The sequence below is a fragment of the Acomys russatus genome, chromosome 4 (genome assembly GCF_903995435.1).
Source record: "Acomys russatus chromosome 4, mAcoRus1.1, whole genome shotgun sequence".
In the NCBI taxonomy this organism is placed as follows: Eukaryota; Metazoa; Chordata; class Mammalia; order Rodentia; family Muridae; genus Acomys; species Acomys russatus.
Genome location: NC_067140.1, coordinates 60,037,751 through 60,054,056, shown reverse-complemented (window position 1 = coordinate 60,054,056; position 16,306 = coordinate 60,037,751). Strand labels below are relative to the sequence as shown.

Sequence of the window (16,306 nt, the reverse complement as noted above, 5' to 3'; positions counted from 1 at the left end):
TCTGACCACCATGGATACTACACACGTATGCAGACTCATCCACAAAAGCATGTATACACATTATTTTATTTATTTATTTATTCTGTTTGTTTGTTTTTATGGTGGAAAAAAAGTGTGCATTAGACAGCTGGACTCAGTTTAGATTATCCCAGTCTTGTTGGCAACATCCAGAGCATAATAATCAGGAACCATCCGAACACATTCCTTCTTCTCTCTGTCAGTCAGGCCTTATCAGTGTGTTGACTTTGGCCAAATCAATGTTATAGACTTTCTTCATGGCCTGTTTGATCTGTTGCCTGTTAGCCTGGACATGCGCATTGAATACTAGTGTGTTGCTGTCCTCTATTTTCTTCATAGGTGACTCGGTGGTCAGGGGGAATTTGATGATGGCGTAGTGGTCGAGTGTGCTTCTCCTGGGTGTGCTCTTTCGGAGGTATTTGGGCTCTCTCTGGAGCTGCAGGGTCTTGGGCCACCAGAAGGTAGGTGATGGGCGTGTCTTCTTCTTGTGGCTGTGGACACCTTTCAGCACTGCCTTCTTAGCTTTCAAGGCCTTCACTTTGGCTTCAGCTTTGGGAAGGGCAGGAGCTTCCTTCTTCACTTTTGGCGCCATCTTGGTGAAAAGAGTATGCACATTATTTAAAATAAAAATAAAGATTTAAAAACTGCAATATAGTAACACACACCAAATCAATAGTAGAACAATAAGAGATCCTTTTATTTTCTTATTTTATTTTTATTTAATCACTTTGTAGCCTGATACCAGGCCCCTCCTCCGTCTCCTCCCAGATCCACCCTCATGCCCCTTTCCCCCATTCCCACCTCTCCTTCTCAGAGAAGTGTACCAACCCAACCTGGCACTTCAAGTCACTGCGGGACGAAGTGCATCCTCTCCCAGTGAGGCTAAACAAGGCAGCCCAGCTAGGGGAAAGGAATTCAATGACAGGGAATAAAGTCAGAGACAATCCCTACTCCTATTAGGGAACCACAAGATGACCATGATGCACATCTGTTACATATGTGTAGGAGGTCTGGGTGCAGCAATGTTTCAACATACAAAAATCCATCAACTTAATCCATCATATAAAGAAACTGAAAGAAAAAAAAATCACACGATCATCTCATTAGACGCTGCATAAGCCTTTGACAAAATCCAGTACCCATTAATGTTTAGGGATACAAGGTGCACACAAGAACACAGTAAAAGCAGTTTACAGCAAGTCTACCTCAAGTTAAATGGAGAGAAACTTAAAGCAATTCCACTAAAATCAGGGGCAAGAAAAGGCTGCCCACTCTCTCTGTATTTATTCAATACAGTGCTTGGAGTTCTAGCTAGAGCAATAAGACAATTAAAGGATACGAAGGGGGTACAAATTGGAAAGGAAGAAGTCAAAGTATTTCTATTTTCAAACGATATGATAGTATACATATGTGCCCCCCAAAACTCTACCAGAGAACTCCTGCAGCTGATAAACACCTTTAGCAAAGTGGCTGGATAGCAAAATTAACTAAAAAAAATCAGTAGCCTTCCTGCATACAAGTGATAAACAGGCTGAGAGCAAAATTAGATTCTTTATATTACATACTAAGATAAGGTAGAAGTATTTATTAACTATCATGCCTGAGCAGTTTTTAAACATTTATTTTATTTTTATTTTATCATATGTGTGTTTTGCTTCACACATGTCTGTGCACCACATGTGGTCAGTGCCACAGGGCACTGGAGTTACAGATAGTTGTGAAGCTGCCATGTAGGTGCTAGGAATTCAATCTGAGTCCTCAGCAAGAACTGCCAGTGCTCTTAATCATTGGGCCATTTATCTAGTCCCATGCCCAAGAAGTTTTAAGTAAAATACCACTAAGTAAAAAGATATTTTTTTCAAAAGGAAATTCATAGTGCTTTTTTGTTAGCTGAGAAAATATAAGTTAGGGAAAATATAAGTAAAATTAGGTGAGGCATGAGTAACTGAGGGTTAAGCTATTATGTGCACAATTACTCTGTTACTCACAGAATAATAGCACAAGCGGGTGAGTCATCGGGCCTTAAAAGAAGTTTGTTGAATATTCGCTTAGAAATGAAATTCCTGTGTCATACAGAAAGCAAGCATTTCAAGTACAGTAGTGAATGCGAACCCTGTTTCCCACATGGCTTTCACAGTTGTGTCCTAAATGCTCCGTAGGAGATGCCAGTTGTTCTAAATCTAAATCTGCGCCTTAAACATTTTAAGCAGGGAGATGTTTTTATAGACGTGTCATGTTTTTTCACAGCAAATCTCATTGTGGTTTACTTGTTTCTAACTGCACAGGTGGAACATTTTCATCTCCGTCAGATATTCTTACAACCTGCTCCGTGAACTACTTCTCCAAAACCTTTACTCATTTTTTCCTGGGTTGTCTGCCGGTTTTATTACATTGAATTTTGTAAAATTTGGATGTAACCATTCATCAGTTATCGACGTTGCAAATCATACTCCCTGAATGCTTGGTTTATAACTGGACTTTTTACCTTCACATGGACTGCTGTGCTTAATGCAGTGTAGTTTGTTGCTTTCACAATCTGTTTGAGAAATTTTTGACTGCTGGAGACATTCTCGTTTTATGTCTTCTAGAATTCTTACTCTACTTTCTCATTTAGAGCAACATAAATGAAATTATTTTTGCTGTACTTTGCTTTTGTTGTTTTTAATTTTATCTCAATTTTATCCAGGTGCTAGGTACCACTTTATCTCATCAGTAGGCTACCACAAAGGTTGCTTGTTGTGCAGGCCAGGCTATTCTTTTTGCCATTCTGAATTTTGAGTTGGTCTACATGTTATTTGAGTGTGAAATGTTTGTCATAGGGTTAAACGTTTGAATACATGGCCTCCATCTAGTGGCACTGTTAGGGAAGGTTGTGGACTCTTTAGAAGGTAGAATCTTCCAGGAGAAAATTAATTATAAGGCCAACCTTCCAGAGTTCATAGCCAGCCCCACCTCCTTTACGTGCTGCCTTTTTCATTCCAATGTCATGGGAAGGTGTACTCTAAGCCTTTGTATGGAGACCTGTGTGATTTGATTTTTATTTTATGAGAGTTCACAATTAAGATATTTTAGATGTTTAAAGTATCAGAACCATTAACTATGGGGGCTTTTAAAGCTGGTCTAGATGTCTCTGAAAGCCTTCTACATTATAACATGGTCATGATACCAGGCAGACAGGGGTAGTAGGTTCCAAGATAAACGTGACATGTTTCAATGTCAAGTTGACAAGAGTTACAAGTGTGATGGCTTATGTTAACATTCAACTCGACAGAATATGTGATCTGGGAGATGTGCTTCTAGACATGCCTATGGGAGGTCACCTTGAATACATTAACTGAGATGGGAAGATCCATTTTAATGTGGTCAGGACCAGTCCCTGGGCTGGGATTACAGACTGTATACAGTGAAGATAGAGTTGAGCACCAGCACTCATTCCTCTCTTGTTTTAACTGTGGACATAATGGAACCATCTGGGTTTTAAAAAATTAATTGATGTGTTTATTTACTTTGTATCCCATTGTAGCTCCCTTCTTCCTCTCCATCAGGTCCCACCCTCCCTCCCTCCTCCCCTAGCCCCCCTCCCATACCCCTCAGAAAAGGTGGCTTCCCCACTTACCCATCCCAGCACATCAAGTCGCATCAAGACTGAATGCGTCCTCTTCCATGGAGGCCTAGCAAGGCAGCCCCGCCAAGCGAAAGTGATGGAAAAGTATAAAAGAGTCCTTGTGAGAGACAGTCCCTGCTCCCTTTACTAGGGGATCCACATGAAGACCAAGCTGCCCATTGGGTATATATGTGTAGGGGACCTAACCATTTCTATTGGTCCTTAGTGCTTCAGTTTCCACAAGCCTCCCCTCCTCCCCCAGCTTGGTCCTAGGTTAGTTGGCTCTGTTGGTCTTCTCATGGAGATCCTTTCCCCTTCAGGTCCTTCTATCCTTCCCCCGACTCTTCCACAAGGTTCCCTGTGCTCAGCCCAATGTTTGGCTGTGAGTCTCAGAATCTGTTTCAATCCACTGCTGGGTGGAGCCACTGAGTGGACAGTTGTGCTAGGCTTCCATCTGCAAGCATAGCAGAGTGTTCTTAATAATGTCAGAGGTTGGCTCTTTCCCATGGTGTGGCCAGGCATGGGTTGGGCATTCTCTCAATCTCTGCTCTATCTTTATCCCTGGACATTTTGTAAGGAGGATAAATTTTGGATTCAAGTTTTTGTGGGTAGGTTGGTGTTCCCCTCCCTCCACTGGGGGTCCAGTCTGGCTAGAGGGTTAGAGGTGGCCTTTTCAGTCTCCATGTCACCTGTTACTAGGGGTCTCGTTTAAAGTTACCTGTGTATTCTCCCAGGAGCCTACCCGGCCTTAGATCTCCAGCTTATCTCAGAGATACCCCAATAGATTCCCTTCTATCTGTAAGCCCTCTGTTCTCCAGTGCCTCTCCCCAACATGTCTGACCCCCACCCTCATTTCCTTCAGCACTTCCTCTTCTATCCTGTTCTTTCTCTTCAAGCACTTCCTTTGTCTATTCTATTTCTCCTTTGCAGTGAGATTCAAGCATCCTCCCTGGGCCCTCCTTGTTACTTAGCTTCCGCGGGTCTGTGGATTATAGTATGGTAGGACTAGAAGCCAGTGAAGAGTCTCAGCTCTAAGGACCAGAAAATATTTTCAACCTAAATAAAGAGACGCCTATAAACACACAAGAAGCACACAGAACACCAATTAGACTGGACCTGAAAAGAAAATCCTCCTGCCATGAAAAAGGCTGTTTTAAGCTCTTGCTGCCTTGGCTTCCTTGAAGCCCAAAGTGGAGTGCTCTGTGAGCCAAAATAAACCTTCCCATTATTAAGCTACTTTTGTTAAGGAATTTTAATACTGCAAGAAAGCATGCATAAAACCCCACCCTTGAAAGAACACCTCACTGTCTTACTGCCATGATTTATATAATACCTTATTATGTCTGGTAATCTATGGACTTTTTTTCACATCATTCAAGACTTTTGAATTTTCATCTAGATTCTAGAACCTATTTCAGTATTAAAGTATTAAAACTACTTGAAATTGGCTGGTATCATAATCACCAGGACCTGTTTCGGAGAATAGACACCTTTATCATTCAGTTTCCAATACATGGACCTATCACATATCTATATTTCTACATATCTTATATAATACAGTGCACTTCTATGTAGACCTTTCATACATTTGATTAGATGCATGCAAAAGTATCTGATGTTATTCCAGTGGTATAATTTTGTATTTTAATCTTTCATGTGTTGTATAAAGAAATGAAAGTTTTATATTGCTTTTATACCTGAAGCTACATTAAATTGTGTTATCAGTTCTAATAATTAAATAGAGAAATTTTCTTTTGGACTTTGCGTGACCACAATTATGTGTATAGCCTGAAAATGGAAATGGCATTGTGCCTTTCAGAGTCTTTACTCTTTAGCTCTCTGCCTCATTACACGGGCTGTTAATAGAATTGAATGAAATGGGATGGAAGCGATGGGAATAAGTAATTTAGCCCTAGTGTGTATATGTGTGTGTGTGTGTGTGTGTGTGTGTGCGCGCGCGCGTGCGTGCGCGCACACGTGCACGCCCAGGGTTGTGTTATGGAGATTTTTAAAATCAATTTACAATTTAAAAGTTTTGTTTTTGTTTTGTTTTTTTGGTTTGGTTTTGTTTTGTTTTGCTGGAGACTCTTTTCTAAGTTTGGGTGTGCAGTGTGTGGCATATGCACGTACGTGTGGCCTTGTGTATGCATATAAAAGCCAGCAGTTGGCACCATGTTTCCTCTTCTACACTTTTATTTATTATTTTCAGTAGCAATTTAAGAGTTTAGTACAACACATTTAAAAAAAAAATATTCACTTCCTGCAATTATTCCTAAATCCTCACTTCCCTATGACTCAATATGTGTCTTTTTTGGAATCCTACAAGGCCAATTTGTGCTGTCCCAATCTTTTTGAATATACTTATACTGGAGTGTGGCCAACTTAATGGGGCCTGTACTCTATCTTCCCCTCCCATCATGCAATAATTGCCAGTAGCTACTTGTGTATGATGTGGGGTGTATATTCAACCCCCATCTCCAGGCTAGGATGTGGTCTGGACTGGGCTTGCACAGAGCGTACACACGTTGTGGCAGCTGCTGTAAGTTCACATATGCAGCTGCCCTGCTGTGTTTGGAAGATGATTTCCTATAGCCATTCCTACTACCACTAGCTCTTACACACTTTCAGCCACTTCTTCGGCATTGTCGCTGAAACCGTAGGAGGAGGGGTTGTGCTGTGTATGGCCCTTTCAGGGCTGAGCATTCCTCAGTGTCTTATCCTCTGACCTTGACTCAGTTGTGGGTCATCTACTGCAAAGAGGAGCTGCTCAGGCAAGAGTTGAGATATGAGTTGACCTATGGATGTAGCAACCACTCACTAGGAATCATTTTAATGCTAAGTCTACTTAGCAGCATAATAGTGGATTCTCCCTCAGGGCCTACAGGTTGTCCAGCCATAGGTTCTTAGCTCTATAATGGTGCCAGGTATTGATTTAAATTCAATCAGGAAGTGTTTTATTATACCCAGACTGTTCATTCCACTATTGCAGCAGAGGCCATGTCTTACCTGGCCAGATGTTGTTGCAGCTCACGGGATTCACAGCTGAGTGTGACTGATAATTTTCTCTTTGGGTTCAAGGTCTCTCACTGAACCAGGATCTTGACATGTTGGCTGGAATATGTGGACAGCAAGCTAGGGAAGATCCTCTCATTCTGCCCCATGGCCCCTAGAGATAGCTTACAGGAATATACCACCACACCTAAAAGATGCTCTGTGAGTGCCAGGGGCCTGATCTCACATAGCTTGTTCACCTAGTGCTCTTACTCACTGAGCCATTTCCCTAGCTACTCTCTGTCTTTTTTGTTTTAAACTGAAAACCAAACAAAAAAAATAATATGGACAAAAAAACCAGGCCAGTTTCAATTTGCTGGAATTCCTATAAATAACTTTATAATTCTAGTAAATATCACTGGTCATCAATTTTTTGAAAATCACGTTGTGATGATCTTCATTCAGGAATGAAATATTCTGATCCTGAGCATTTATTTATTTATTTACTTATTTATTTATGATTGGCACATTTGAGCAAGAGGGAGGAATAACACCTGCAACAGAATAGCAGGAATCATGCTGTGTGTTCTTACTGAGATTTTTCAGATGTGGCCACACGTGGCCTGTGTTGATTCGAGCTGTGCATGTGTTGTCCTATCTGCTTATGACTCCACCTCCTCTCATACTCAAAATCACATTAGAAGAATATGCTTGTGTCTTTCACATCAGAGCTTCTTCCTGTGTTTCTGAGTGAGTTAGGTTGACTTCCTGCAGCCACATACATCTTCCTACAAAGTAAAATTGTTAAAATCAAATTTGGCTCCTTGAAATTGTTGAGTCTTAAATTCTCTTTGCATTTCTCATTCAAAAAAAAAAAAAGGTAAACATTAGTTTATATTAAATTTTAAAATAGGTTACTCGATTTATTTGGAAAACATTTACCTAAAAATTTACCTTAATCTTGTTACCTTACTTTTGTATAGTGTGTGAACTTTGTTATTATTTCATGTAACACCTTTTGGGATTTTATAGAGAGATAGTGTTTGATTTAGAAAATATGGGATAAAGGCTTACTGTGATTTTTATCCTCAGTATTTCTAAAATTATTTGTATTCTCTCTCTCTCTCTCTCTGTCTCTCTCTCTCTCTGTCTCTCTCTCTCTCTGTCTCTCTCTCTCTCTCTCTCTCTCTGTCTCTCTCTCTCTCTCTCTCTCTCTCTCTCTCTCTCTCTCTCTCCTCTCTCTCATAGGACCATCTGCTGGCGCACATGTACCCTTTTCAGGACTGTGTCCTTGATGTAAACCAACTTTCCCTTCCTTAGCAGCCAGAGGTACCAATAGCTGCTCAGTAGGGTGGGGCTTCAGGAGCCACTCCTACATTCACGCTGAGATTTAGCTGACTTTATTTTCTGCCTCTCTGGTGTATTCAGTCATGGGCATTTTTGAGTTCATGGGCACAATGCCAATTGTGGTGGCTCACACCAGTAGAATACGCAGAAGAGGCCGCAGGAGGGTCACACATTCATTTAACTATATACACAAAGTACTGAAAGAAATCATTAAAAAAAATCCCACACTTGAATATTCTTTATGTTTAACTAAATTGAGATATATTAAATTACCCATATTTTTATTGTCCTTTTGGTAAATAGTCTTTCTCTTAAAGTTCTTGACACAAAATTACTCACAATATCCAACCCCAAGAGCTTAAATAGCATTTATTGATGTGTAAGTTCCATTTGCAGTAGATCAGTCTATCTAGCTGGGTGAACAATGGTAGCCCTGGACACACAGCACTGTGACACAGTCGACACACAGCTCCTGCCCCATTTCCTTCATTTGTCTTTGTCCTGAGTGGGCCAGCCTGTGTGAGCTGGCAAACACTGGTCTGACTTGTTTCTGTGGTTTGGTGTTTGCCAGATAGCATGTAAAGGGAAAGAGACAGTCTTGAGCCTTTTGTGCCATTTATAAGTTTAAAGTAAGTTCTTTTGACTTGATATTCCTCCTGCTAAAATTGGTCATGTTAAAAAATACGACATATATCTCCCAAATGCTTTATATGATGGCTTGGCAGAGGGGTCTACATCTCACTTGTTTTCAGATATGGGTGCTTTGAAAGCAGTGCTGTAAATATCTACATATCCACCTTTCCCTGAGGGTTTGTCCCTCCCGTTTTCCAGAGTCAAATTGTAAGAATTGTTGTCTTGGCTGTAAGAAAGTGTTTATAATAATAACACAAAATTGCCCAAGAATCCCCACAATGACTCATATTTCCAGTTCATGTTACAAAGTGTGAGTGTTCTGTTGCATCACATATTTGCTATCATTCTATAAGTACAGTTTTCTTTCTACAGTTTGCTATACTAATTGGGAGACCTGGGGGTGAATTAGCACCATCACAATCTTAAAGAATGTCATTGTTGACCTGGTATAAAAGGCCAGACGTGATGTTTAGCTGTAAGTGTTAGTCATACGGTAAAATGTCAACGAAGGTGATTCCAGTTTTTCTGCGGATATACTTGCTCCCAAAACTGCTTTGATCTTCCACATTTGTCACATCCCCCTATGTCACTGTTCTCAGCCATCACTGGCTATTATTGCTCCAAAGTTGGATCTTGAGTGCCTTCCCCCCCCCCAATTTCTTTAAACTTATAACATCTGTGAGACCTAAGATTTATGTGAAATATCAAACACAAAGTCATCAAAAGTTAACTTTTTAAAAATTGGATGAGCTGGGAGCTACATCTCATATGATCGTAGACCACCACATTATTAGTGTGCTCCTCAGGCTTTTTCATGAGTTCATTGTCTATGGCCTCATAAAATAGAAAGGCCTAGAACACTTGTTTAATTTGTTGTGCATTATGATTGGTCAGGTTTCTCATGAAAAACCATCCAATGTCTTTTAGATTCTCATTCCTAAGCAGGCTTACCTTTGTTTGTTAAGGATGCTTAACACTTTATAGTTCTTAAAAGGCAGGAAATAAACAGGTATTTTGTGCTGTGTTAAGCCCTCTGACCTGTACTTTTTTGTTTGTTTGTTTGTTTTTGTTTTTTGAGACAGGGTTTCTTGTGTCTCATTTTGTAGACCAGGCTGGCCTCAAACTCACATCTATCTGCCTACCTCTGCCTCGCAAGTGCTGGGATTAAAGGCATGTGCCACCACACCTGACTCAACCTGTACTTTAATCCAGAGTGATGGGAGGTGATTTCCAGAAACCGCCAAGCCTTCTTGCTCTAGGGAAGTGGGTGAGATGTACCACAGCAATAAATGTATCTTCCTCTTTTGGACTTAACTATATTTGATTTGAAATATGACTGTTTCATTAAAAATATGTTTAAATTGGAAAAATAAAGATTCTCTCTATGTGCTAAGATCCTTTGTGATGACACTACTCTGCTCTGAGCACAGTAATTACTTTGAGAAATCATCTATTCCAAAGTAACTGGGCAGTGAAAATATTTTATCAGGTAAATTACCAGTCACCGTCAACATTCATCAAGGACTCATTTGGATTTTATTACAGGTTGACATTTATTTATTTGCCTAATTTTTAAAATTATAACTCTTACACAATTGCCCCAGGTTGCAACTATAGAAAATTAGTTCACTAATCACATTAACTATCAAAAATAAAAGGTTATCAAAGAGCTGCTAGTAATAGCATGTAATTGTTTAAAAGCAATGTGGTACTCTTAATCATGCCTTAAAGTCAAACACAACATTTCAATTTCAAGAGTCTTTTACTTTCTATACTATACATCTGCCTACAGATGCCATTCTTGGTACTATTTTAGAAACAAATGAACAAACAAAATAAACCAAAAAATCTAAAACATCTAAAGTCAAGACACCTCCAAAGTCAAGAACCACATTCCAGGACCCCTATCCAACAGTCTGTTTCCATATTTCATGCTCAATACTAGATTATCATTGGCCTTCTGTGTTCTGGTCTACCAACACACCCACAAGCCTAAGTTCCAAACTATAGTCAAAGACCTCATAGTACCAATCTAATCTTTTCATTTACAGGAGTATTTTCTTTAATTTTTCCCCTATAAGAGTACATATAACATATCCTGAATGACTTTTAGAATATGAACTCTGTCTTAGAACCCCTGCAATCCGATCCCATCATGCCTGTCTCTGCAATTTTTGGATTGTTGATCGTGTTGCAAGATGGCTCTTATGTCAGTCAGTCTTACACTTCACCTGTTTGTATTGTTCAACTTCCAGATTTTTTGAGAACCTCAGTCTTCTCCAGAGAGATGTCCCTCAGTAACAGCCTGCCTACTCTGTTCTCTCACACAGTCCGTCTTGGTGCCATCATGATCTATGTTATTTATCTGCTCACATAATTAGGACACTGCCATACCTGCTTAGCTGCTTGTGGAGCACCAACTCTTACCTAGTATAAGAGGCACTGCAGGAGAAATCATGTCTTCCCTCCTGCTTGTGTTAGAGGCTGAGCATTCCTCCCTCTTTATAGCTTCTGTTGACTGTACCTATATTTACTACAGATGATGTTCTCCTAACACCACATGATCTAAGAACATTTTCTGTGCCTTCTTCTTGGTTTACAACAATGGCAGTCAGTTAAAGGGCAAATCAATCTGGAGATCAAATCAGGAAATCACAAAGTGAAATATTGTACGCAGCTTTTAAATTCCTCACTGGGATAATTGTAAGACATATGTTGTATCTTCAGCTTCTGGTATGACCAAGCCCATGGTATGCAGTAGAATCCAGTCTTTTATATATATATATATATATATATATATATATATATATATATATATATATATATATATATATAAAATTTGGCATATATCTCTCCAAATACTTTATATTTATTTAATAAAAACAATAAAGCTTTTAAAATCACATGTATTTCCATGTCTTTCGTACTTGACTGTTCCAGCATCTCATTATATGGCCCTTTTCTCTTCCATTTGTTTTGTATCTTTTTATTTTTGTCTTGTTGTCTTTACTAAGTTTCCATCTGCAGTTTCCTTTTCTGGTCCCCTCCCCATATGGTCTTAGCCTTAAGTTGACAGGTGTACTCTGAAGTGGAAGCTAAAGAAATCTGATGTTGCACTACTTGTTCACACAGGGCAGTCCCTGCGTGAATACATTTTTTTCCCCCAAAAGGCAGATCAGTTATTGTGCATCCCAGCAAAGAGCTGCTGCTGTGGTAGGAGCTGATCAGCTGTCCTCATTGCCTATGTTTTCCCTCTTCACAGCGAAAATTATTATCAAATGAAAATGTCTGTATTTTCTAGGGCTCCTAGTAAAAGCTATGGTCATGTTCAGAGCATTTGAGTGATTTCCTACGTATACTTGTGTAAATCATTTTCCTTCTTGTCTTCTTCAGGCTGTGATGAGAAGCTTGCCTGATGCAGTCTGGGCAAGAAGATTATGCAGCCTATAGACATATTCATCATCATTTGTTTCACAAACCAGACTGTTGGGTCAGCATAGGCTCAATAATAATGAGATGTCTCCTTTAAACTAATTTTATTTTTCCCCCATTGATATTTGGGTGATTTTAATGGCTATAGCTGCTAGGCAGACTGGCCTACCGTGAACAGTATGCATTTGGAAGCATATTTACTTCAGCAATCAAGTAATATAGTGCTTTAAAAATAAACAAAATTGAGCTGGAATGTGCTACTTTAAAAAATACCATCTTATATTCTTTGAGAATTCCATACAATGTCTTTTGATCATATTTACTACCCTCCTCGAAAACTTCCCAGATCTTCTCTCATCTTCCTTCCCTACCCACCCAATCAATTTTGATATTCTCTCTCTCTCTCTCCCTCCTTCTCTCTCTCTCTCTCTCTCTCTCTCTCTCTCTCTCTCTCTCTCTCTCTCATTCTAATTAAGTCTTTTTTAAGCTGCCCATATTTTAGTGAATGTGTGGCCTTCTACTGTAGCCTGGTCAACTGAGAGTTACACTCTTAAAGAAAACTGTAAGAAGAAGAAAGAAAGAAGACAACTGTCAAAATAAGAAATAAATAAATCACTTTTTCTAGTATTGTAAAGAATACCCAGGAGGTGAGGTAAGCCAGAGGCTTAGAAGCTTTTCCACTCCAAAGCTGTATCTTCCACTAGATCACATAAAAAGAGACATTTGGGACAGCTGAACACCATTTCAAGGGCTCTACATTATCAAAATCAAACATTTATATGAAATATTATATTTTACAAAGAATATTAAATATATTTACACACAGAATCTCTCTCTTTTTCTCTCTGTGAAATTCAAAGTATTGGAGAGTTAATATTCTAAGTAGGCTGTGATGTGATCTCTTTTAAAATTTATTTAAAGTTTTCTCTTTTTCCAGAAAAAAATATTTTAATGATTTTTAATATAAAGAAAGTATGAATACATTTCTTCTGGGAAAATAATGCACAAATATAAAATATCTTTAATACAACAAACAAATGAATAATAGACATGTAAAACTATATAGACATATAACTATTATCAAGGAAAATAGAGCTACACTGCCTATCAGCCCATAGAAAGACTGTTTGATCCAGAGGAAGTTTGATGTGAGACTGGGTTTCCTAGAAAAGCCAGGAAGCAACACTCATGAAGTCTCACAAACATGGCTGCCTAAATAACTGAACTAGAAAGACAACAAGATGCTAAAATAGGACCATCTCCTGGGATCTCTACCCTAGATGAAGAGCTACAGGCAAGTAAGGAATTATGAGAATAAGGCAAATAATCTTTCTAAAGGAAGAACCCACAAAATGGTTATCCAATATCAAAGGAACATCACTGAAGTAAATGTCTCTCTCTCTGTCTGGTTAGGGCTGGGACTTTGTGTTCTCTTACTCTTCTCAGTGCTAGGTTTTTGAATTGTTTGAACTTGTACAGGTCTTGGGCATGCAGTAACGGACTCTATATCAGTCATGTTTATTTAAAAGACACTGTTTCTTTGGAGTTATCTACTAACTTTATCTTTTAAAGTCTCCTACATTTTTTTTTCTGCATAGATCACTGAGCCTTTAAAGAATGGATTTGATAAAGGCATACCATTTAGGAATAAGTGTTCCAAAATCTCTCTCTTTCTGCATTGTTCCCACGTTATAGTGTGTGTCTATGTTAAATTTTACCTATTTCAAGAAGAAGTTTCTCTGATAAGGGCTGAGTAAATCACTGATCTTTAGGTATAGCAGTGTGTCCTTAGAACTCATTTTATTGTTATATTCCTTTAGCAGATTAATAGCAGTAGGTCTCCCACCACCACCTCCAGAGATTATAATCTATCTAATTTCAAGTTCTTGGTCACTTTAGTAGTTTCAGATGTTGGTTCCATTTCATGAAGCTTTAATTAAAAATGTGTTTGGTTAGCCCCATAACAATTGTTCCACTATTGCACAAGTAGATCTTGCAAACAGGCCTCTGTTTAATTTCATTGGGTTTGTAACTGAGTTGCTGGTTACATTTTTTAAAAATTTGGTAACAGGCAGAATATCTTCCAGCATTGTGAATGCTAGTCAGTAGGTCTAAAGCCTCTATTTAGGCACCAACTTAATTTCTCTATATTTGATAGCATAAGCTTGATAGCATAAGACTGTTCAATAACAGAGTCTTGTCATCAGGTTGTGGAGAGCAATCAATAGTCTTGAAATTGGCAAATAGCCTATGGCATTTGGGGGTATCTGTGGGACTAGTTTCTCTAATGGCTCAACAAGATGTAATCTATTCTGGCATTAGAGGTATTATTTGGAGCCGTGAAAATGTCTACTTGGGGTATTCTCTCCCCAGTTATACAGTGACTACCCTTAAATTACTTTCATTTTGTATGTATTTCTACAGTAGTAGTTTTCCACATAACTTTGCAAATAGCCATTAGTGTTTGTTGACTTCCCCATATTTCCTAATTTGCCCTTCTTTCCCATCGTATCCCTGTTTCCTCTGTATCTCTCCATAACACCATATTCTATTACCCTTTCCTTGGGAGATCACCTGCACAAATCTGATCACTCTCACTAGGTGTCTGACCTCTGTGGCAATCAGACTCTAACACATACATTGAAGACTTAAAAGCTAATATCCACATATAATAGAAATCACACAATATTTATCATTTGAGTCTACATTATCTACTAGGGCTTGTTCATAACTCTATACACTTAACTGCAGTTTTCCAATTTCATTTTCTTAACGTCTGAATAATATTCCATTGTGACAATGTACCAAAGTTTTATGTTCATCCATTAGTTGGGAGACATTAAGGCTGTTTCTGTTTTCTTACTTTTATGACTGCAGCACAACAAATACAGGTGAGCAAGTATCTTTAAAGTAGAATGTACAATTCTTTGGGTATATGCTCAGGAATCCTATAGCAGGATCTCATGTTGGATCTATTTTCAGCTTTTTTTGAGGAACCTCCATACTGATTTCCATAGTAGCTGTACAAGTTTGCATTGCCACAAGAAATAAATAACTATTTTCCCTACTAGATGCTGTCAGTTGTTTTGTTGTTATTGATCATTCTGACAGGTATGAGAGGAAAATCTCAAAGTAATTTAGATTTGCAAATGTGAGGCACCAGAGTATGTGAGAAAGTCGTATCACACTCTCCACTCAACTGTGGAGAATATTCTGACCATTGGCTAGATCTGGGAAGGGGTTTAAAGTTTACCTCCTGTATTGTCCTTGGCTGGTGCCTTAGTTTGAGCGGGACCCCTGGGCCCAAATCTGCCTATCATATTGCTCTACTTGTAGATTTCTAGGACCCTCTGGATCCTTTTATTTTGCTGTTCTCCCATGCGTCTCTCATTTAGAGTCCCAATAGGATGCCTTCCCCTCTGTCCCAGTTTCCTGGTAAGTGAAGGCTTTCGTGGGACATGCCCCTTGGGTGGCACTCAGAGGAAGGACAGCAAGTAGCCAAGAAGAGACTTGATACCCTATGAGAATATATAGGGGGATGTAATCCCCCTCAGGAACAGTCATAGGGGAGGGGAATAATGGGAAAATGGGGGGGGGAGGAATGGGAGGATACAAGGGATGGGATAAACATTGAGATGTAACAAGAATAAATAAATAAAAAAATAAATAAAAAAAAAAAAAAAAAAAAAAAAAAAAAAAAAAAAAAAAAAATTTAGATTTGCATTTGAGGTTGAACTTTCTTTCAAGGTTTTTTTTTTTTCCCAGCCATTTGTGTTTCATCTTCTGAGACTTCTTTAATTTCAAAAAATTAGAATATTTTTAAAAAGAGGAGATTGTTCAGAGCAATAGAGAATGTTCGTGGACCAGATGCTGGATGGGATGGGGAAACGGTCTTATGAAATTATTTTCCTCTGCACTATCCCTACTCATCTAATAAGCTCACTCTATAAGGAAATTGTGTTTATGAATATATACCCAAATGTTTACATTATATGTTCATTTTCCTGTGTTGGCATGCCAGTCAGCTGTGTTCTGAAACCCCTCAATCCAGAATAAAAACAAAACAAAACAAAACCCAAAAACAAATTTTGAAAAGGCAGAAGTCCAAGGTTAATGGGTGGCAGAACAATTTTCATGGAGATAAGCATTGCCTCAGTTATGTGATCAAAAGGCATCTTCACAATCATTTCAGTACAGAGACCTGCTGTGATTCCATTTAATCTGATGGATCTTGCAACGCTGAGCTGAACAAGAAGTGTGGAGCGGTTTAGAAACAGAGGC

The 16,306-nt window shown here is 38.8% G+C and overlaps 1 protein-coding gene across 1 annotated transcript; it reads right to left on the bottom strand.

Annotated features, from left to right (window-relative positions):
• Nucleotides 1–217: 217 nt before the first annotated feature.
• LOC127188622 (60S ribosomal protein L23a-like) lies at nucleotides 218–610 on the bottom strand. The gene has a single exon (XM_051145047.1). It carries the CDS (start codon nucleotides 608–610, stop codon nucleotides 218–220), a length of 393 nt encoding a protein of 130 aa, XP_051001004.1.
• Nucleotides 611–16,306: the final 15,696 nt, after the last annotated feature.

What these genes read in the sequence shown, in the direction of transcription:
- LOC127188622 (XM_051145047.1), bottom strand. Translation starts at nt 610, where the DNA reads ATGGCGCCAAAAGTGAAGAAGGAAGCTCCTGCCCTTCCCAAAGCTGAA.